Here is a 23920-nt window from a genome sequence, read left to right as displayed (position 1 = left end):
TTTAAATAGCAATTAAAACATCACTGCACTATCTTTCGAGCAACAAAGGAACAAACAGGTCTAATAATTCTCAAGGAGTTGAGTATATATCCTGCCTAAAAATAACTTCTGTTTGTTTTTCCTCTGCCAAACTTGGGGCTTTCTTTCTTCCCCTCTCTTTACCCACTGTCAAACACAGCTGACATTAGTATTCTGATAAGCCTCCTTCAAGCAGTGTTCGGTGCCAGCCACTTAATTTGTCATTTATTGCACCATGACAACTGAAGTAATTGAACCTCTTGCCCATGGACGAGATCTGCCAGCCTCGTGGCCATTTTCTCTCATTGTGGGAGAGATGGAGCTACAGGACCTTGGTGCAAATAAGGGCACAGATCTCATTTTATGGGGCAATGAGATGGTTAGTATGTACCCAGGCCACAAGGGCCTCTGAGATGTTTATTGCTACACCTCAAAACCCCAGCAAAGGCCAACTAGACTCCAGATAAAAAAAAGAGGAAATTAGAGAGTATAAATAGCTATGAAAATGAAGGAGCAATGACACAAGAGATGAAAAAAGACTTTGTGATTCTTTTTCATAAAATGTTGCGTCGATATGAATTATTTTAGCAAATCATATAAAAGACAATGAGGATGCAAACTAATTATGTAGCTACAGACTGGGGGTCATTTGTGTGTTTATCTCGAACATCATCCACCAGGAAATGAAAGCAATTGTGTATCAGATTAAGATACAAAAGAAGATGATTAATCTGATGATTTACTGTTCTGCAAGGGAGTGATCACCTTGGTCCATCTATTTGTTTTTGAGTGGTTTGTGTGTTTGATTTCTAAAATCACTTGCTAGTATGAAATGTTATGAATATTCACACAGCAAAAAGAAAGAAACCTATTGATTTCAGGGACCCTCGCCCTTTGTTGCAGCACCGTCACTGAGGCAGACATGCATACCCTTAATTATTCTGTCATCTTCCTTACACACTGTTGACTGTGAAAGTAATATATATTAACTTTAGAGTGCACTTATTTTGCTGTCTACCCTGTTCACTGTTGACTCCATTTATGTTGTCATGCACCTTGAGCAATCAAATTATATGTGGTTAGGGATTAACACTGAAGAAAGCAGATGGAGAAACACTCAAGACACATTAAGAACAGATTGAAATCCAATTGACTAAATTAGTGCAGGAGGCGGTTTGAGACACATTCAAGACAGATGTTTTACTGTGCAAGTTCAAATTCATGTCTTACAGCCACACATGATAATCATGTAGTCATGTTATTCTGCTCTCTGGGATCCAATGCTGAGTAAAACTGAGTCATCTTAAAGGTCCCATATTTAATACTTTTCCAGTTTTTTTATTTGAAGTGTTGATCCATAAGAAGATATATCTGTGGTTTTAAGTACCAAAAACCATCTCAATGTAGTTTTACCTCTCTCAGACTTCTCTCTGGAGCTCTAGTAATGACAGGTCAGTGAGCCAATCAGAAGAGAGGAGGCTTTATAATCAAAAAGGACATGGACCTCTCACTTTATATAATATGGGACCTTTAAATAAATAGGGTCTGAACCATTAGTGTACAGTGTGGTGGAAAAATCACAGTTCCATTAGTTAGCAACTAGCCTCTATTGAGTCAAGTTGTCAACTTTTCTGTGTTGTTTGGTGCTGAATAAATAGTGCACACTGTGTGTATCAGTGTTTTCATTGCGTCTGGAAATGAAGCTGATGAGAGCGGGTACAGTGAACCAAAACATTAAAGGTGCAGGCCATAAAACCAAAACAATGAGCTGAAAACTGCTAAAAGGCTCCATAGAGCAAAGAAGAAGTGCGGACAGTTAGTTATCTATGGCGTCATCACTACAAGCAAAACCTTTTACATACATTCCTATTACACATAGTCCTTTGATCCAGCATTAATATAAAAACATTAATTGGTGCTGCTTTGAAAATTTTACCACTTGAAAGAAACATTTGACCGGACAAACATTTGGAGATGTGGAGCCCCCTTCATCTTTCATCAGCATGGTAGAAAATGGAGAATGGATAAAGCTACACAGTGATGGAAAAAAACTGTAACACTGTGACAGGCTCAATTCACAGCCAGTGGAGTAACTACATACATAACATAGCCATGAAACCATGACAAGTGAAGGAGATGCATTTGCTTCCAGAGAACGTCTCACGTTCTCACGTTTCCTCTCACAGGGAAATATATAAAACTTCATCAGAATCATCATCATCATCAGCGATGAGATGCATCCTTCCTTTAAGCTAACGAGTAATCGGGTATCCATCAAGTGTTCAGAGAGCAGATCTGTAACAAGGTCCAATAATTTCCCCAGTTAGCCGTTACTTTCATAGTCGATACTATGCTGTGTGGAAAACTGTTGCATGTATAAAGTTAGCCAGAGTTTGACTTGTGGGGCTGTGGATCAGAAGTGATGTGTATTTATGTGGGTTTTGGAGGCAGTATTGAAAAAGATGTGGTAGTGTGTTTTTTTTTTTTTTAAATACGCGTCACAAAAGCCAGTCAGCATGAGTTTGAAAATGCCATCAACAATGTAGTGTTGTAGTGATTTAAGTGACTCACGTAAATCAAATTCTGAACATATCTGTAAATAACAGAGAGGAATTGGTTATATAATGGAGTTAGCTTATATTGACAAGATAAATGCTGATGAATGTGAGAAAATTTCTTTTAAAATGGGCAAAAAATTCATAACACCCTCTCTTCTTCATTCATTATATCTATGGTACATGTTATTTTTCTCACAGTGTGCCGTCATAAAGACGTATGAGCTTTGTCAAGGACACTCAGAATTCAAACATTGTCTTCCAGTCTGATATCTTTTTACTCAAAACAATGCTAAACACTTGAAAACTTCACACCTGGCTCAGGCCTGAGTCATCACAGGTTTTACTCATTTGGCATGTCTCTACATCCTTGATATCAATCACTTCAGAAAGGCTAATTAGCCCTGTGGACTTGGCTCTCAGCGAGCTACAGTATAATCACCAAAGGTGAAAATTACAAAAGATGTGAACTGACTCATCTTTTCTCAAGTCACAAGATCAAAGTTTGAGCTTAGGCCCATGTCCACATCAAGCTACTTCTTCAGTCAAGTCAAGTCATGATAGGGTGGGACGCAGACACAAGGACACAAGGTGGGGCTTGTTATCTTAGATACTAATCTGATATTTCTTTGTCTTGCTACTCATGTGGGTCTAGAGAGACACAGCAAAGTCAGTTAGTTTACCACTTGGATACATTCTTTACAAAAACACCAGCTTTTACTACTTTATTTCACTATAAACCCTAAAACTTGTAAAAGATGAGTTTAACCTTTGTAAGGTCACATTAACTAACAAATACGCATAAATAATTATCCCCGGGAGGAAGTAAGTGTAGACAGACGTGTCTCTTAAAAGCGCTGCTTTTGTTCATCTGTTGTTTCTTTGTGTTAGTAGGAGGATGTAAACATGTGGGTTCAGACCAACCAAGACATGAGCTCTCACAACAAGAAATCACCGCCAGCTATGCTGGGAAACGCATAGAGTGTTTTTTTCCTCATATTTTTTTTCTACTTTCTTCTTTTTTTTTTTTGGGATACTGCTCTCTGTATGTGTGTTATTTCACTTTCATGAACAAACTGTGCGACAAAGTGTGGGCACAACAGGAGGTGATGGACACAGTTAGTACACAGCTGCTTTCATCTTAGCCTTGTTAGACAGAAAAGATATTTGGCTTCCATCTCTGTTTCCGTTTATCTTCACAACTCTCGCAACCAACATTTTAATATAAAGTTATAGTACAGAGGGTTGAAAAACATACAGGGGTGAACATTAAAAATGTTCCTATGCATGTTTTATATTCTGATGATGCTCATAAAATAATTCATTTCATCTGTAATATATATACTCATAATGTTTAGATGCAATTTGCCCACATTACATCTATATTTGTTGTCAAAAATGCATTATGATTGCTCTCATCTTCCTGTGCTTGACTCTGACAGCACTACTTCTCCACAATGACAGTTAACATCTGTTTTCATTGTACTGGATTGTAAGTCCTATCCATGTCTAATGGCTGGAGCCAGTCCCAGTGTGCACTGGGCTGAAAGGAGGAAAACACTGTGGACAGGCCTCTAGTCCACTGCAAACACACACACACACACACACACACACACACACACACACACACACATGCACACACACACACACACATGCACGCACACATATTTAGACACACAGACACACACAAGTTTGTGCAGCTATCCTTGCTAGGACATTGCACTGACTTCTATTCATGGACAGCCTAACCCAAACCCTGACCTGAACTTTGACCATAAACAATTCATGCCTAACTCCTTACTCTACTTTAACCTGGACCTCAGAAGTGATGTTTTGCCTCATTAGGACCAGGCTTTGGTCCCCATGAGGACTACTCAACCTGACAAGGTCATGTTTATACCGGAAAAGGGGAAAAGGTCCAAAGAGGTAACAACACACACACACACACACACACACACACACACACACACACAAACACACAGTCACACTCTTAGTCACACCTACAGTATGAGCAATTTGGAGTCATCAATGTACCTGGCTCGGTTTCAGTGTGTGTGTGGGTGTGCTGTGGATCTATGATGAGGTTCATGTACACTGTGTGTAGTGTAGGTAGTGTATGATATCAGCCAGACATTCCCATATGTGTGTAGGCAAGTGTGTCCTGACAAGTTCATCATTGAAAACAAGAAGTACTATTTGCTAATATTCATTATGACAGCTATTTACATAATGAGGAACACCACTTGCACTGTACTGCTGTTAAACAGCTGCGTGTTAAAGGTTTAGAGAGAGAGAGAGAAAACAAAGTACCAACAATGTGGATGTAACGCCACTGTTTGTTCTACTGCAATGTTGTTATGTGGACAGATCAGACGCTGAGTCAAACACAGGTACGGACGCAGTAATACCCTCAAACACCAACCCTTTTAACGCCTAAGCCGATAAGTACAGCACCACACAGGAAATACACACACATTTAAACAACAATATCAAAGGATAAATACATATGGTATGATTACATTTGTTATAACTGTATTTAGAAAATTACAAACACAAAAATTTAATTTTTCTACCATCTGTCAGTGATGATGCAAAGTGATGAAGAGTCATCTAAGTGTATGAAATCTGCTCAGAGAAAACTACAGTGTCCATTATAGGGAATAATAAATGAGTGAACAGACGGAGAGATAGCTGTGTCCATATCCGCTGCTTAGACCAAGTTCAGGACAATGGATTTATTAGACTGAAAAGGCAAAGTTGAACTCTATCAGGTCTTCATGAGACAAATGGCCAAAGTGACAAGGAGCAAGATTCATATGGACACCAAACTGATTACAACATCCTTACATCATTATATGTATAATTTACCAAAGGACTTGATTTGGAATATATTTTAAATATATTAACAGTGCTGTCCCACAAAATATGTCAAAAAAATGTCTTAATTTTAAATAGATTTGTTGCACAAAGCATATTCCTGAGAAGGAGAAGTGCAGCATAACAATAAATAAATAAAAGATGAGCCAACAAGGGCTCATTTTGTACATTTTGCACAGCCAAGGTTTGTTTCGTGGGTTTGTAAGTTTTTTGCCTCCTAGCGCTCACAAATCGCTTCATGTAGCTTTAACTACATTTTCAAATACAAAACACACTCTTATCAAAAGATTTAGTATACCAAGTATACCAAAAGTGTGTGGGTCTCAAAATGAAAAAAATCTTGCACATTTGTTTCTCCTAGTTAGTTCTATTGCAGAGAAGTAAGAAGTTTATATATGCTTAAGTAATGAGGGGCACCTGATTAAGTTAAAAATCGTGTTTAGAAATGTTAGTTCAATACTGACTTAAAGAAAAAACTGTGCTGCAAAGCAAAGCTCCAGTTTCAGTGGCTGATCAGCTGCGAGCGCCTAAAACGCCGTCATTACCGACACAAACAGCCAAATGAGATTCCTTCACAGAGCGGCCGGGCTCACTTTGCATAATAGGGTGAGAAGTTCAATGATCTGAGTGGCGCTCAGTGTCCTGCCGCCGCCGCTCCGCCATGTTGAGAGGACCAGCTGAGGCTTTTTAGGAACTTGATAACCTGCACCACTGATTTCTGTAAATAGAGCCCATGGTTGTTGGCCTCCATATAAGTGATGATTAATGGAAGCAATTTTGAGATGTCAGGAAGTTCAACTTGAGAATTTTCTTTACTCCAGTTTCTCAGTCAAGTTTAGTCAGTTTTTCTTGTTTCTATGTTTGCTCAAAAATTCAGGATCCCACTAAGTCCTGTAAATTATGCAAAATTGGAATAATTGCCACCGAATGCTAATGGCAGTTCCTAAAACAACAAAAAGACTGAACGATAATTGGCAGGAAAATAAAGCTGAGTTTTTATTTTGTTTTGAAAATTCACAAGTGTACAGTGGCCCTGGCTTCACTTATTGCAATCTTAGTGGAGTCTTCATAACTGTATGAGAAACGCTTTTCTGTGAGTGTAACCAGTCGTCATATAAATGAACACTTAACCAAGAGAGAAACTCAGGAGACTGAAAAATCTCTCCATTCAGCATCTTTCAAGTACATTAACAGGAACATGATGGGATGTCAGCTGGCCCTTTTGCCAACACACAAGGTTTGGGGGCTGCTTTAGGGCCCTTGTCATGGGTTTCCACTATCTGTTGCGGTAATTGTCACTGATTTGGAAAACCACCAGCCGCCTGACTCGGAAATTGCTGACAAACAGAACACGATGAAGGATTTATTCATAATTTCCACAATGAAAGAAAAAAAGCGATGGCTTTCCTCACTTTAACTGCCACCATGTCCGCATCACACAACTCTTTGGTAATTAATGCTACAGTGTGACTGTGTGTGATGTGTGTGGGGTGGGGGTGTGGGGTGTGTGTGTGTGTGTGACACTAAGCTGTGGAGAGAAGTCCAAGCATGCATGACTCCAGCAGTATGTGCGAATGTGAATCTGTGTGACTTGTGGTTTGAGGTGATGCAGACTGAACTAAATAACGATTCATATCAGCAGCCTTGTTTTCTGCTCACTTGAGACATCTAAATGCATGAAGCCCCTTTCTTGATTACTTCAAGTGTGTCGTGGCACCGAAATGTCAAGATAGAGCAAAAAGAGACGAAGAGAAGCGCTGTATCCCTGTAATATATGAAATGTGGTTGCACAAAACATTACCACTAAAAATGCATTGTGGGCAATATAATGCTCTGCAGGGAAAATAGCTTCCATCATTGATTCCATAAAGCAAAACATTAGACTCTGAATTAAGCTGCTGCAATACGGAGGACTACATTTGCTATTTAAACGTGGTCAATTTTGTTTGATTAGCTTTGACAGTAAACCACAAAATCAGGTTTGGATCAAAAGGAGAAAACCAAAGACTGAAAGGCTGAAAATCCATTGCATTTGAGGACAGTGTCTGTGCAACACAGTTAGACTATTACAAAGAAGAAGAACAGCTTGACAGGTGGGTGTAAAAAAAAAAAAAGAAGAAAAAACTACCTTTGGAACAACAGAAGCACATGACCTCGCAGTTCTGTCACTGCAGCGAGCTCACACCTCTGTGCTCTATGGAAATGGGGATTGACTGAGATCCAAGAGTCACCAAAAAACAGGGAGGTTTCAGTGATGTCAAACATGCATTGGCTGCAAGATCAATACAAAGTCCTGATCTCCAATTGATGAAATGCCTCTCCTGCTGGCTCCAGGGATAATCTCACCCACTGATTTATCTGTGGTAGGAACGTATCCCTGTGTTTAAGTCTAGGTGGAACCTCAGAAAGAGATCAAATTAAACACTAAAATCACATGCAGCATATGTTGGATCAACTGTTAAAATTAACGAGCAGTGCTTCCCTAAGCTAAACCAGCACCTGTTACTGGATGAGGACTCAAACATTTTACCATAAACACCCACAAGGGTTTGTTCAGGTAAAGCACCTGGTGTTCAGAGTTCAAGCTCACCTAGTTTAAGGATTTGTGTTGGTTTTAGGGGATCCGGACAACTGACAATGGACGTATAAAAGACATACAAAAGAAAATACACTTCAACTAACCCCCACCCCTGGCAGCAACCCAATTTGCATTAGAATTGCCCTTAGTAGATCAAAATCATGAATAAAATAAAGAAATTGTGGGGAGAAAGAAAAAGAAACTGACAAAAATTGTTATGCATATGGGGGAGTCAGATCAGGAAACCTATACAGGTAATTTTGAAACCAGTGAAAAACAATGTGTTTTGTTGTTTAGTTTTGAGAACTTGTTGATGAGGTGGGGTAAAGTAATAGCATTTGTGTTTAAAGAAAAACTCACACTTTTTCTGCAGTACACAGTTTGCTTGAACACCTATAGTTGGGTTCATGTGGACCAGACAAAGGAAAAAAAAATACATTTTACCTCTGATACAGTTTATGTTCACACTGGCTTTTTGTAAACAAAGAGCTTTAAAGATGAAGTGATACAGTCTGACAAGTTAGTCATTGATTGGACAGTTGTGGCGAAGGTCATCTTGCATCGAGCTGCATGGATCAAAGTAGGGAAATCAAATTCCAGCTGCACTTTAATGCTTTCTATGTATATTTATGTTCTCTGGTGTCACACAGAGCTCACAAAGAAATAACTGATTTATTGACTGACTGATTGATAATTGATGAATATTATTAGTACTATTAGACTGCAAATTGACCAGATTATTGTTGGATAGCTGTCACACACTTTTTAATGAACTGAATGAAGCACACAGAGCAGGATAAAAACATGTCAGAACTGTAATGTCAGTATTACTGTTGCACATATGTGTTACCATGGTTACCTATTATATTTTATAAATATTGCTTACAGATTGGTTCCTGAATGGTTTACACTCAGGAGATGGATGCATTAGTACTTTAGTCATTGAGAAGTCACATAGCTTCCATCTTGAAATCCTGTGGCTGGCCCATTTGCTTTCACACCACAAATGAACTGCACCAGAGTCCACCTGGAAACAACTAGACCGAGACTGAGAGTTTGAGTGCCAGCTTTCATACCAGCTCATACGAACTGCACTAAGACGGCAAACATGCCAGAGTTCAGTAGAGCTGAACCAAACGGGTTAGGTGTGACAGCACCCTAAAGCTGCTAACTGGTGGTATGCCATCAACTCTCTAAGCCCACCTCAAGAAATGTGACATTTTCAAGACCTATGCAAGGGATATCATCTTCCAGCATCTCTGTTTGAAGAGTGGCTCACAAAAACTGATATGGGTCTATCCATTGCATCATACTGATGGGGAAAAAAATGGATGACATGCATTAATGATGACTTCACCTCAGAACCAAGTAACCTTTGTACTGGCTCTCACTATTTGTAATATAATATTGCCCATTAAAGCAGCATTAAAGCCAAAATAGAATTTTTATCTCAATTTGTCATTTGCAAGTTAATTTGATTGCAGAGCATAATGGCAGAAAAATGAACTCCTCTCCAAGAAAACTGGTAAATTCTGCTGCTCTCTTGTGTATTTATTTCCTCAGTCCCTTGCTATGATTTTGTGCAAAAGGCACTTAAGAGTCCCACAGATTTCTTCTTTCTGACCAAAACAATGTGCTGTATACTATTTGAAATTCTGCTGGTAGCAGCTTTCTGTCTTCTGTACTCCTTCTGTCTGTCTACCTTTTGCAGGTTACCTGGTTTGTTGGCTTGTTTATTCTTTCACTGACTGAGGAAACACGGTTGGAAGAGGATGTTGGGGATTAAAACATGGCACTAAAACATGGAGTAAGGTACCTGGGGAATGGAGAATTGAGGGGAAAGAAAGCCTGAAATCAGCTGAGGTCTGTTTAAATTCTGCTCAGTCAGAGCACATATAATCCTAACAGGATGATCTGCCCCACATACTGTATTGTATAGATAGCACTGTTTTTCTTTTCCGTGAATGACCAAATTTACTCTAATTTTACCCAGCATGCAGTGAAATTTTAGGTTAATATTTGCCTGATGTCTTCTAACTCAAGTCTAAAAGCATTTTAATTTTGGAGCGCTGAAACACCCCGCTGATCAGAGTGTATTACATGCCTTTTTAGATAGGGCAAGTAAAAATATTCTGCTGGAACAAAGGGCTGACCCATTTGTTTGATTTGAAAAGGATGCATTGGCACCCAGAGTGAAAACGGAGAGATGAATCCCTCTTCTCCCTCCACCTGTGCACAATACATGTCACAACAAATTATACGGCAGCAAATACTCAAACATCTCTACAGCGCTCATTGTCATTTGCACACAGAAATGATGCGTGACACTGGCAACATTTCATTGCTTGAGTCAATATGCTAAGATTGCTGGGAAGGCTGTGGAATTATTCAAAAATTTAACAATATGATTGAGATTAAAAGTGTGATAGATTTGAGGATTGAGGCTGGTTCTTGCCACTTCTGCTCTTTATAGTCAAAGTAAACCCACACTAGCAGCGTGGCTCGAGGCAAGGCAATCTGTCAGTCTCTACTTTGGTCCACAATGAACTCTCTACAACTATTGATTATATGACTTTTGGACGGATTAACATATTTGGTGTAGACGTTTCCCTCAGGATGAATTACTATTATCTAGTACTATTCTGGCTATTTGTATGTTTTCTCTGCCATCAAATGTGGTTTCTTGCTGGGAGCGGGTGGTGGTGATTGTTGCTTGACAAGAGCTTCGCCCATCATTGGGTTTACAGGACAAGAGGTTATAATTTGCCCTCTGAGCAGCACTACGTCTTCAGGGCAGATTGGAGGCTACAATGAATCAATCAATATCGGAAAGTGACGAGACAGGCCGGAGCTAGCTGGTTAGCATGCTAACTACAGTACAAGAAAAGACGTGATAGAGACAAGAGTTAACACTGGCGTTGCCTTTCATTTTAATTTTTTGTCCAATTATGTAGTTTATAATTGAATACCTGAAAACTAACATAATACATATGTTACATGTATACATAATAATAGCACCAGCCTCAGCTAATTAGTTAATTTTACATTTTTTAAAAATAATGTTAGCATGCTAATGTGCTAATCTAGGATGGTGAACATGGTTAACATTATACTTGCTAAACATCAGCATGTTGACATTGTCACTTTGAGCATGTTATCGTGCTGTCATTCACATTTAACTCAGACCACCACTGTGTCAATAAGATGAGATAATCCTGATGTTAGCATTTAGTTCAAAGTGCCACTGTCAAATTACAACCTCACACAGCGACTAGCAGGGCTGTGGCAAATATTGGTTTCAATTTCACAAGTATCTGTAGTTCATGTAAAAGGAAGAAGAACACTGTCGGTTGTCAGTACCAGAAAAGTCTCAGCTTGTGCTTATTTTGGGGAAATCTCCCCCCACACATGCAGTGGTCTGACAGGCATTTCACAATAACCTGAGGAAAAGTTGGCAGAGATGCTGCATCATTCTCAGTTTCTGCTGACTGACTCACCATTTTGTCCCATCAGACAGGCTGAGACGTTGTAGCAACATGATGAAGGGGTTTTAGTTTCTGGGGAAATCACAATACTATTCTTGAGGACTTCAACATAACATCAAAATCCCTCCCACTGGAAAAAGATAAAAGAAACCGCACTGTCTTCATACAGACGACAGTGGAGATACAAATTGCAGTCCACCAACTTACTAGGACATGTGGTAATGTGTCAAGTCAACACTTCATTCTCTTCTAAGTATCACTTTCAAGTTTTTTTGCAGTGAATGAAAGTGACACAGTAGGCAGAACTACAGCATCTGAGGCAAATGAACTTAATTACCCTTATTAAATGGTGGGCTAAATAGGCAGTAACTGCTTCAAGCCGACTTGAAAAATTAACGTGGCTGCTGTGACCATAAAAAAGTATAAAATGTTATGTCTAATATTGTACAGTTATATTATTCATTCTGTCTGCAGTTCCCGACTTTTCATAAAGTGCTAGATAAGCTGTCAAATCCCATTGAAGCAAAATTGCCACTGATTGAGTGAACAGAAGCTTAAACTGAGGGAATCCAGGGCATGCGATTACTGAATGATAGATATGCCATGATAATAGGACACTCGATATGGGATTCAGATTTTTGAGGAGTATTTACAGATTTCTGCAAATACTTTTTTTCAAGGAAAAAATTCGTCCATACTCCCAGAGAAGTGAAATAGTTCCTTTGTTCCTCAGCTCCAACAGACTGAAGACTTAATGGAAAAATCCACCCTTGGATACACTTACACTGTTATGTATCATCAAACTATGATGCTCAGTGCATGCCGGGAGTAATTTAGCAATGGGCTGACATAAATTATTTTTTGGGTATCCAGCTTCCCTCAACTCACCACATCTGCTTCAGCTTCTGTTAGTGTTTTCCTGCATTTCTCTAAATGCCTTTCGATAACTGCCAGAGAATGAGGGTGAGCTTGTTGCATTCGGCTGTATGTGTTGGCAGACAGATTACAGCAACAGTGATAGCATACAGTAAGAGAATGAGAGGCAAAAAAAGTCACACCCCTCACTCAAACCACAGCATATCATGAGGCTGCATTGCATTGTGGTCTATTGAGGTTGCTGTCAGTCGAGAAATTGGTTTCTGTGCCTCTTCTACAATGCAATTCACTTTTATGATGGGCTGTTGAATGCCAGTGTAAAATTGTGAGGCAATCTTTGAGAGTGTCTGACACCAAAACTAGATGTTTACCCCTGAAGTTATAGCCAACTGGAAATGTTGCAGTGGAAGAGACATTACATCTTCAAACAGCAATATCAGGCCAGAAAGGCAAGGCATATCCCCAATAGCAGAACGTTAAAAATGCTTGATAAAGTGGTTTCCATAAGGCATTTGTATTAATTGCTTTGATAAGACTGAAAAATAAATATTTAAATTTTTGGATTTCAGTTTTAGACTGTCCTCGCAAGAAAAACAATAGCATGATCAGTTGTTTCAACAAATGCCCCAATACGACATATGTTTTGTGCTAACGACAAAGCCCCCTAGTGGCTGTTGGAATTATTACTGTTGTCGGGAGCAAATGTTAAGATAGTGTGACACTAGCTGCAATTCCATTAACCTGCTTAATGCGCAATTTGATTAGCAAACTAAAAAAACGAGTAACGGAAACGTGAATTAAAAAAAAAACTCTCAAATGTCACAAAAAAATGTACACTATTGCATGAGGTGGTTTTTAAGACTATTCAACAGCAATATTTTTGCAAAACTAAAATGGAAACACTTTTTCCACATTTAAGTCACATGACATGAGAAGTCACATGACATCCAAAAACATTGTAGATTATCTCCCAAAAATCCCTAATACATGGCCGCTGCCAGATATAAGAGATTTGCCTTTCCATTATTGCGTGCACCAGATGTCGCTTTCAATTAAATACTACAATGGCTATTGCTGTGGATGCAATTGAAATCACCGCCCCAGCACTTTGCTTCACATGCTGGAAATCCCAACATTTTTGTGCTTAAACCTTATCTAAGCATAACTATAGCCCTGATAAACAGACAACAGTTTCATTTTGGCATTTCTACAGTAATTTGTAGCATTTTTGGAAGGTACTGACAAATGATGTTGTATGATCAGAAAATGCTTATAGCCAGTTACAATTGATGCATTTTGTCATTTGATGTGGAGGAGTTGGGTTTGTCAGCCATGCTAGCAACATGACATGACATGGCGTTGTAGGTCAGTCAGTCCAACATTTTGATCCGGACTGAAATATCTAAAACTAGTAACACATTGATTCCCTGAAACCTTCATCTAGTGCCACCAGCAGGTCAAAGTTTTTACCTATCCAGTGAAATATCTCAAAATCTACTGCATGTATTGGCACAAAGTTTGGTTCAAACATTCATTTCCAGATGATGAACGCTAATGACTCTAGTGTTCCCTTGACTTTTACTTTCGTGTCACCATCAGGTTGATATGTGTGATTTTTAGTGAAGTAAGTCAAGCATTATGGCAGGGACTGCCATGAGACTGGGTGCAGTCACACTAAATATCAGTATATTAGCATTTAGTAACGGCGTGGCTGTAGACTTTCCTTTTTCCTTTTTGCTCAACGCTTGCTTTCAGTAACGCATCCAGCTGTTCCCACTGTTTGGGACGTGAGATTTTCACTGTCAGAGAAGATTTCCATCAAAACATTCCTGTAATTAAAACAAAACTGGTTTTTGGCAGATTCTCTATTTCCTGAACAAAATGGCCTTGAACACAACTGAGAAGTTTAATATCACATTAAATATTCATCATGGTTTGCGTGTGGCTGCAGGAGGGAAGGGCCACTGGAGATTGTGTGATGGGAAAGGATGAATTAGTTTGATTTATCTCTGTGGTCTTTTTCATTTATATCCAAATTAGTTTGTGTAAAAATAGGCCTTTGGATAAATTCTGGTTCATAATTTCCAGAATTCTTTGATGGTACATTAAACCATACAGTACAGTCATAACATGTACTGACTCACCTGATTTGTTTATAACAGACAAGTTAATTTGATCTTCTTGGGCTTACGTGAAGGACTAGGTTATCGTTTTATATCAACTGCATATCAGAGTTAATGATGTTGTCAATCATTGCTGACCTCAATTTAAAACAGAGGTTTGGAGGTCAACAAAACCGTGACTTTCATTTCTACTTTCTCAGCAGCAGAATGTTTTCTCAGTGATCTACCTACGACTATCATTAGGCCTGGCTTTAGGCATCTGCAAGAGTCTGTAATGAGTCAGTCAGAGACACAAACAGCATTTCATTGTATATGTTCTTTAAATAAGTACATCTAACCCAGAGTGAAATTCAATATTGTCTGTGTTGAAGCGTGGAGGAAGAAAATCATATTTCCTGCCTGTGCCAAATTAAGCTATTAGTAGGCTGGGACATGTGCTATTAGTACATCATAATGCGAACAATACAATCATGAAAACATCAATTGGATGAAAGAAGAGATGCTAAGATTAATTATTATGAAACAACAGAATTTGACACATTCACTGTAACAAGCCATTTAGATTACAGGCCTTTATTGCACACATCTTGTGTTGCCTCTCCTCGGGTTTGCTAAATGTATTCCACCTCCTCGCCAGAGCAGACATCACACCTCCGAGAGGAACATCTGTCAAAAGTCTGAATCATACATATCGCCGAGTGTGTTTATTTGGGGGAGATCTCACCCCACACACACAGCAGTCTGAGAGGTGCTTAACACCAACGATTGGTCCGAGGTGTGATTATGTGCATTTGTGCTAATGAATCCCACTGCAATGTTTTAACTCAGCATGAAATCACAGCACTGACTGGAATGAATAAAGTCTGTATAAAGTCTGTCACAGTGGTATGTAAAAGTCTGAACACCCATCGGCAAATTCCATGTTCTGTTGACTTCTCAAGTGAAAAAAAGATAAATCCAACAGCTGCAGCAAACAGACATTAAAGATGAGCTTTTTGGAACGGCCTGCACAGTCCCCTGACCTAAACATCATTGAAAATCTGTAGCTAGATCTTAAACATGCCGTGTGTGCAAGACAGCCAGAGAATGTCTCAGAACTTGAAGTGATCCGCTTAAAAAATGGGCAAACACCCGTAAACCAAGAAAAGAAAGCCTTGAGAAATTCTAGATCAGGCCTTGTGCCCTGCCCACCACCTCCGCTTGAACTATGCTGACTGGATTGGAGGGGGGTCTTCAATGTCATGGCATATTCAGTATAAAGTAGTCCTCTACTGAGTACGTTGATGCTGAATGAATACAGCTGATAGCAAATTATCAATTGTTCAACTCAAGAAATGGTTTAACATTTTGTGAAATACACTTTTTTGTTTTCTTGCTGAGTTAGAGTTAGAGTTAAATATGAGGCTACTAGCAGCAACCAGTTAGCTTAGCTTAAAATAAAGATTGGAAACGGATGATGCGTCCTTCCTTATAATACTTGTAAGGCTACCAGGCATCCAGAATAGTTTGGGACATAACACTGTGTAACATCATGACACGTCACTGTTGTATTGATTTAAATGAGATCAAACATGTTAGTGAGCTTTAGAGGCGCAATGCTAACTGTTTCCCCCTGTTTACAGTCTTTGTTCTGAGCTAAGCTAACTAGCTGCTCCCTGTAACTACACATTTACTGTATACATGAAAATGGTACCAACCTCAGAAAGAAAGCAAATAAGTGTATTTCCTTAAATGTCCAACTATTCCTTTAAACAGTTTAAATATGAATTACAACACTGAGCCTGTTGCTGTAAAGAGTAATTTATTTGGCTCGTCTGCCATAAAAATATGAATTTCAAACTGAAAAAAGTAAAATTTCCATAATTATATACATATCCCCAGCATATCAAAGCACCTTGAATCAGTCTGGTGTGCTTGATCATACACAGAAATCTATTACAGGGGGCTTTTTCAGTGCCACCACTTAGGCTACAAAATGTGAAGCATGACACTAAAATAATGATGTTGTGTAACAGCCATTTCAGCCAATTCACTTAAAAGGCTGTTTCTTCCTGCATTTTGCTTTAGTTGGTTTGAAACAAGTTGACCAAAGCCCATTTTTCACAAAATCATCAGGTATGATAAAAGCTAAGTAGTCTACTTCTGTGGACCCATGGATCATTGCCATCCAGTCTCGCAGTTACAGTAATTTTCAATTTCACCAAACAAGAGGACGACCAAGCAAAATGAGAATTAATGGCAAAAGATATAGCTTTTCTAAGGAATAACCAAAAAAACAAAAATGATGAGTCATTTGTCATACAGTGTATGTGTTACTTCTTATTACAGTAGTGTGTTGTGCAGTGCTGTCATTAAAATGTGTTTAAGTTACAGCAGTGTGTGCTGCGCCACAGCACACAGCTAACAAACTAATGCATTCAAAAATGACACATCCTTTTGAGACGCTATCAGGCGCTCATGTGGCTATCCTTTATTTAGCAAATGAATGACAAATACTGAGAGCTGTCAAACTCCCTCCACATGATGGAAACCTGCCTTCTGTGCATTTACGCACAGATGAAGTGCAAGCTGCCATCTCGCCAAGCAGAGGCAGTGTATTTTGATCACTCATCAACTTTGTCTCTTATTGCTGACATTTTAAAGACAGGGCTCATACTCTAGCGCCTAAAAATTAAAACAAATATTTGTTGAATAAAATGTACCCACAGCTGCAGGATTTGTCCTAGGCAAACACTAATTAGATCCATAGAGGCCATTAGTTTTTAATATAACCAGGAGGGGGACACAGGGTGCCACATTTCTGAGTGCAAATGCAGAGAAAAATGAAAACAACGTAATGCATGATTAAAGCTTGTGTTGGTCTAAATTGTTATTTCAAAAACTGGGCTGCTCGCTGGTGTTGACATTACAGTGTTTCTGACCATGTCAGCTTTGAAAATTAGTAAAGTTGAAAATTGTAATTATTAGTCTAATCTTACAGGCATTTTTAACAGTCAGTTAGATGCACCAGCAGCTCCAAACCTTCCTTTCTCCTCCCTTCATCTGCCCTCTCACAGCCCACTTTAATTATCCGTGAGCAGGATCCCCTCACCTTGTTAATGCTTGAAAATTCTACCCAAGCACAAGAATCGCCTTTGGCTGAGACGGTGGGATTTTCACCTTAATATTTTCTGAGCTAACTTCGCAGGGGATGATCTGTGGGTGGACAGCAACCACTGCAGCTGCTCTGTGAGCAAAGAAGTGGATGGCATACAAGACAGAGAGAGGTTTTTATTTTTTATTTATTTAAATAATGTGTCACAGGAAGACCGTGGAACTGCACAGTTCAAAGTGTTCATCAGAATTCACACTCGGCGAGCTCGGTTTGCAGTGTCGAAGTCAACCTGCTGAGCTGTGCTGGGGGAAATCTATAGAAACAAATTAACTCCAAGTCTGTTGGTCTGAGCATGTGCAGAAGATAACAGGCTTCAATTACAAAGCTCTTTCTCCTAATTGAAAATGCAGCTAATAGCTTAAGTGCTTGCTATCTGGGGTAGCTAAAATGTGCTGGGGGCTCACTGGGTTCGGGCATTTACAGTATGCCTCTGACTGTGAGTTTGAACCCTCTCTCTCACTTTCATCTTCCTTGACTCTCTCCACTGTGAGCCATTCAATAAAACAGGAAAACCCTCTCATATGTCAGAAGATGTTGTGCCGCATTTCCTTTATTGTGATGCAAATAGACCTCAACACTATCACTTGCACATCATGGCCTTCTTGAACTACAACCTATACTGAATTCTGGTGCGGGGCTAGTAAAAATGAGACTGTACTGGATGGGAAACAGTTTGAAACCGCTTGAAAGTGCACCCCAACCTTAACATGCATAAAAAGGTGATGGTGGTTTTAAAACTCCCCTGTTGTACTGTGTATTCTTGCTTTGCATTGCAGTGTTTGGCCCAAACGCACACACACAACACACCTACACACACACGGCAAAAAAAATCCCATTACATTTTTAACAACTCAGGCTGCTCCCTTGAGCTGTAGAGGGCAAGGAATAACAAAGCAGAGGGAAGTCTCGGCTCCTTACCTCTGATGGGCTATTAGTTATTCTAGCTAGCAGAAGCCCCATTAGGTCTGCCATTTAATGCTCCCACGCCACATTCTCACATGAAAGCTACAAGATTGATAAGCCGGCCATCTCACCTCAAGCTTCCCTTGTGTTTGAGAAATGCTCTGCCACAGATAATCTGACAAAGAGCTGATTTAGCAACCTGTGTACCTCGTGGTATGTGACATTACTGAAAACAATGGAACATATTTGTGCTATGCTCCCCAGTGACTTCGGAAAAGGACACAAGAAGAATGTAAGTGGTGCTACAGTACAATCCTACGACTTAAAACATATTCCAAAATGATTTATAGCTTCCACGTGGAATATAGGAAATGAACTGCGTGGCAGTGTGAGATAAAACTTCGTCTCTGAGCTGCGCTGACGGATATAACGGAGAAGAAAGATGTCTCCTGCAGCCCACAGCATGTCTGCTTAGCCTGACAAAAGGTGCAGCTAAGATTCCAGTGACACTACATCCTTCCCAACACAACATGTCCTGTTAATCACACTTAACCATACCTCCAAATGAAAAAAAAAAGCTGCCGGACAAAGGAAGACAGATGCATGGCATTAGGGGAAAAAAAGAGTACACAGGCAAAAAGTGCCTAATTAAGCATGAGCAAATTGATTAGTCTTTCTGTCTCAATCCCTCTGTGCCGCACAGTGGTTCAGAGTCAGTCATGTGGGGGAGTCCAGCGTTAGGATGAGAATTTCAATTTGAACTCTTTGGACAAAAAGTTTCACTTGTATAGCCGAATAGTTTCTTTATGTTTCTGAGATTAAACAAAAGTAGTATAATGCAGTTTGCTTCTGCAGTAGTACACAAAAGCCAGACAGAAATCAGGCCCAAATGCATAATTTATCCTCTATTTGGCTTCGGGCTTTTTGAGTGTTCTCCAGCCTGCGGTGACTGTTTGAACTTTGTAAATTAAACTAAAGAGTAAAATCTTAAGTACATGACTGCTAGAGGCAGAAAAACAGAATGGGCTATATGAGCAGCAGGTGTGATTGTAAATATTCATATATTAAATACAGGGAAAAATCAATCAAAACTCAAATGGCTTGTGTATTTGCTACTACAGCTGTTGTAGCAAACACACAGGATAGGAGAGGACCACCTGCACAGTGACTTGATCTAATAAATTTTTATTACTTCGTTCAGGACTGCGAGCCATTTGTGAATAAATAAATAACAGGCTGGCTGATAATACATAGATTCATCAATGGGCTCTTTTGTGTCAGGAATGAAAGATGAACCTACTCTGTGTATAATGCATCTTGCTGTATGTAAGTTATGCAGGGAGAGGAGCTGCCACTGCAGTTTCAACTAATGGGAATCATATTTTAGCAATAAAACTGCATGATTCAGAACAACAGCTGGGTAATCATATGGAACTGAACAAACCCAGCATATTGCAAAACAAGTCACCATGCACCGACCTTTACTTCCTTATCCCGAAAAAAAAAAAAAAACAGACAAGAGCAGAGCAGAGGAGAAAAAACAGTAGTTTTCTCCGCAGATTGTTAGAAAATTTACCTCTCATGCCTCGCAGTGGAAATGGATTTTTGGAGGGCAACGGTCATACCTCGCATTCCCTGGAGCCTGAGATGGTGTATGTGTAAGGTCCTGTCCCATTAACCAGCACATCCATAGTCTCTGAGTGTGAAGGCTTGTAGTCCACATAGTACTCTTGCAGCGGTGAGTTAAGGGAGCGCTCAGTCTCCCGTGCCTTTTTCTGGCGCTTTTTAACCGCCGAGCGCTGCTGAAGCTGCTTGATACTGCTGGGATAGCGCTTCCATGAGACATAGATAACCAGTAGAATTATAGCCACAGATAAGAGGAGGGCCACGCTACCAGCTATGATCTTGTGGAAGGACACATACTCTGGCAAGGGGATGGTGGGGGAGGCCTCGGAAGGAGTCGGGGACGCTGTCATGTTCCAGATCAGCTTCTTATCCACCACAGACTGTGTCGGGAGAGGCAGCAGCTTGGGCTGAAATGCTGGAGTGAAGGGCGATGTTGTTGAGGGGATGGGAGCCGGCGTTGCTGTACAAATGTTATACGTCTCCACCACATCTGTCACTTTCTCTCCCTGCGCCTCCTTAGGGCCAGCACAAATCATAGTGGACTCCTTGTTACCCTTGAAGGCCTTGAGCCAGGCCACCAGGGGACATATGTTGGGGTTACAGTACCACAAATTACCAGCCAGACTGATGGTGGTGAGCGAGATCCAAGCCTCCACCGTCTGCTGAGACACATTGCTGAGTTTGTTGGAGTCCAGATTAAGTGTCTGGAGATTTGGGAGGCATTGAAATGTACTCGGGTCCAGCACTTGGAGTTCATTTCCTGAAACATCCAGCTTTTGCAAGGAAGTCCACATCCATGGCAGGCCCTGGGTTAGCAGTTTGATACGGTTCCACTGTAAATAGAGCGCCCTCAGGTTAGTCAGGCGGGGGAAATGAGCAAAATTTATCTTTGAGAACTGGTTGTGCTCCAAATGAAGCTCGATGAGCTTAAGGAGTCCTGCAAAAGCATTACGTGTGAGGCTCCGTAGCCTGTTGTAGCCAATATCAAGAAACTCCAGGTTGCGACAATCAAGGAAAACTCGCATCGGGACAGTTTTTAAGGAATTTGACCTCAAGTGCAAACTCAACAGTTTCCGTAGACCCACGAACTGGTTAGGCTGGAGAACCTGCAGTTTATTGTAGGAAAGGTCGAGATTGCGTAAATTCGGAACGTCGTGGAAAGTGTTGTTTTTTAGCTGTGTGATCTTATTCGAGCTGAGAATCAGTTCTTTCAGCCTCCGTATCCCATGGAAAGCTTGGCCATCCACAGCGTTGATGTAATTATGGTCGAGATAGAGCCAAACTAGTTGACTCAGCCCTGCAAACTGGTGGGCTCTGAGGTTCACCAGGCTGTTGTAACGCAGGGACAGGCCCTGTGTGCCTACAGACACATTGTTTGGCACGTCACGGAAGGCATTGGATTCACAGTATATTATTTTCCCATCACATCTACAGCTCTGGGGGCAGGGACGCTCACGGATGGGGCTTGGAGCAGCAAGCAACCAGGCGGGCACCACCACTGTGAATACAAGCCATCTGAAAAGCACTGGAAGTCCTGCAGACACACAGAAAAGTGACAGATCTCAGAGCATTAAACATGGAGCAAACAGAACCAATAAGCACAGACCGGAATGAGGCACAGCTGAATAAAATAGAAATTAATTAAGGAAAAAAACATTATCACCCATACTGTGTTCTCAGGCATTTGATAACAGAGTGGGTTATTTGCAGCCGTCTTCATTTGCATCCCTGGCAAATCTACACACACACACACACACACACACACACACACACACCCACACTTACATCCATTATCCCAGTCAAAGTCATGTTCTTGAGACATGGAAAAGGTGATTGAGAACCACATGCATCAGGAATTATCTGTCAAATAGTTGTTGAGAGGAAAGGCTCCTTCAGATCCCACAGCCTGCAGTCATCATTCATACACCGAAGGGGGGCAAAGACACCAGGAACATTAGCTTTAAGTGAATTGTAATTGGCAAACGATTAAAGACTTTGCGCAGAAAGGAAGGCTTTAAGTACCTCGCAGAACAGTCTACATACCCATATTTGCGCGGTGTCGGCTCCTCCTCATGTTTCAGGGCTCTCTGTTGCAGCCGTTCCACGTCCACATGTTAGACGCACTCGGCGTTTTGTCCAGATAGTTGGACAAGCACCCAGGACGCCTGTCTGCACGGAAAACACACGCACTTTGCGCCGCAGCCAGATCCGCTTTGCGCACAGCCGCCGCACACCTGTCGGAGATGAGAGTGGCTCCAGAAGGTGTGCATCAGCCTCTGCCAGTAGTTTCCCACGTTACCGCACAACATGAGCTTGATAATGCATATTTCTGACCGCCACCTCACAAAGCCCTTGGATGGACGCACTCAAGCTTGTGTCCTCACAAGAACGACATTGTTTAGCGCGTTTTAGGAGGCTGTAAAATAAGCTACAGTGTAACAGCCGAGTCGCCAATTGTTGAGTCTAGGTGAAGTAGTGGCAGAAAAGAGACAGGAAACCCACCAAGTGAAGAAATTTGAGAGGAATAAACTGAGGTCCGAACCCGACAAGTTGGATGTATCTCAATTCAGATGTGGACAGTGGGAGGAAAAAGGCGCAGTCTGCTGTGGATTAAACCCGATGACCGTGGCATCAAGAATAAATCAGTTGTATAGCAACAGGAATGATGTTGGGGTAGGATCTGACTGAGCTCACTGGCGCTCGTTTCAGGACTTGAGATGCCCTCTCCTGGTCACTGAGTGACTCTCCGCAGCCTTCACTAAAGTAGACTTCATTGTCCTCAGGTACAGAGGCTGCATATCAATTAAAGCAGGGGAATGGGAAGACTGTTTGCTCTGCATTTAAATATTTGTGAAGATACACAGTCCAACGCTCCTGAGCAGCCTATTAGGACATTTTCAGATTAATCTCACTGCAGAACTAAATACCACGAAATTAGAATTTACCAGGGAGCTGAGAAATGTCTGTGACTTTTATTACCTATATTTTCATTACAGCCACACATGACTAAGCCTCAACAGTAGAAGTACTCATACAGAATGGCCCTATTTAATGTTATATATTTAATATACTGTTGGAACATTATTACTGACATATTAACATCTATGGAGCATTTGCAATGCTGCAGCAGGTGGTCAAGCTGATTTTATAAAGGTTCATCATATTTTTAAAAGCTTAATCTACAAATAACTATTAACTATGTCAAATACATGTAGATGACTAAAATATTGTCGTCTTACAATATTAGGTAGTTAAATTAGGTATTGCAGCATAAAATTGAAATATTTAAGTAAAGTAAGCATACATAAAAATTAACTTTAACTTTGTTATATTACTAAAGTAAATGCACTTAGTTATTTCCTTCGCTGATAATCAAGTCAATTTCCTATTGTAGCCTATTATTATGTTTTACTGTTGCTGTGCCACTTGCCTATAGTTTATTGCATTAATTGATTGCCAATTAGCCAATTACCATCGCCTATCTGCAAAGTGTAATTGTAACCACTACTGCCCCCCACTAACTTCAGCAGCTCCCCCTTGCTTTTACTTTGCATCTGTGCCTATATCTGAGGAACTGTTGGCAAAATCTCAGATGTTAATATGATTCTTAATTAGTGCTTCATAGGCAGGTGGGCCTGTCATGAAAAGGTCAGCTTGTTAAGCCTATTGGTTTGTGTTACCATAAAGCACAGTAACAAGCAAGAAAAACATGTACATTGTCTACT

The 23920-nt window shown here is 40.3% G+C and overlaps 1 protein-coding gene across 1 annotated transcript in view; it reads right to left on the bottom strand.

Annotated features, from left to right (window-relative positions):
- Window positions 1-22242, bottom strand: part of LOC111227365 (leucine-rich repeat transmembrane neuronal protein 4-like) — a 41307-nt gene extending 19065 nt beyond the window's left edge. The window contains exons 1-2 of the mRNA XM_022752820.1: window positions 22239-22242; window positions 20195-21729 (exon numbers count right to left, since the gene is read on the bottom strand). Coding sequence (XP_022608541.1) covers window positions 20195-21729; window positions 22239-22242 — 1539 coding nt within the window. The remainder of the gene's footprint in view (window positions 1-20194; window positions 21730-22238) is intronic.
- Between the last annotated feature and the right edge of the window lie 1678 nt (window positions 22243-23920).

Source organism: Seriola dumerili, unplaced genomic scaffold (assembly GCF_002260705.1).
Source record: "Seriola dumerili isolate Sdu_G_001 unplaced genomic scaffold, Sdu_1.0 BDQW01000017.1, whole genome shotgun sequence".
NCBI classification, from domain to species: domain Eukaryota; kingdom Metazoa; phylum Chordata; class Actinopteri; order Carangiformes; family Carangidae; genus Seriola; species Seriola dumerili.
This window is presented reverse-complemented; position numbering and strand designations above follow the sequence as displayed.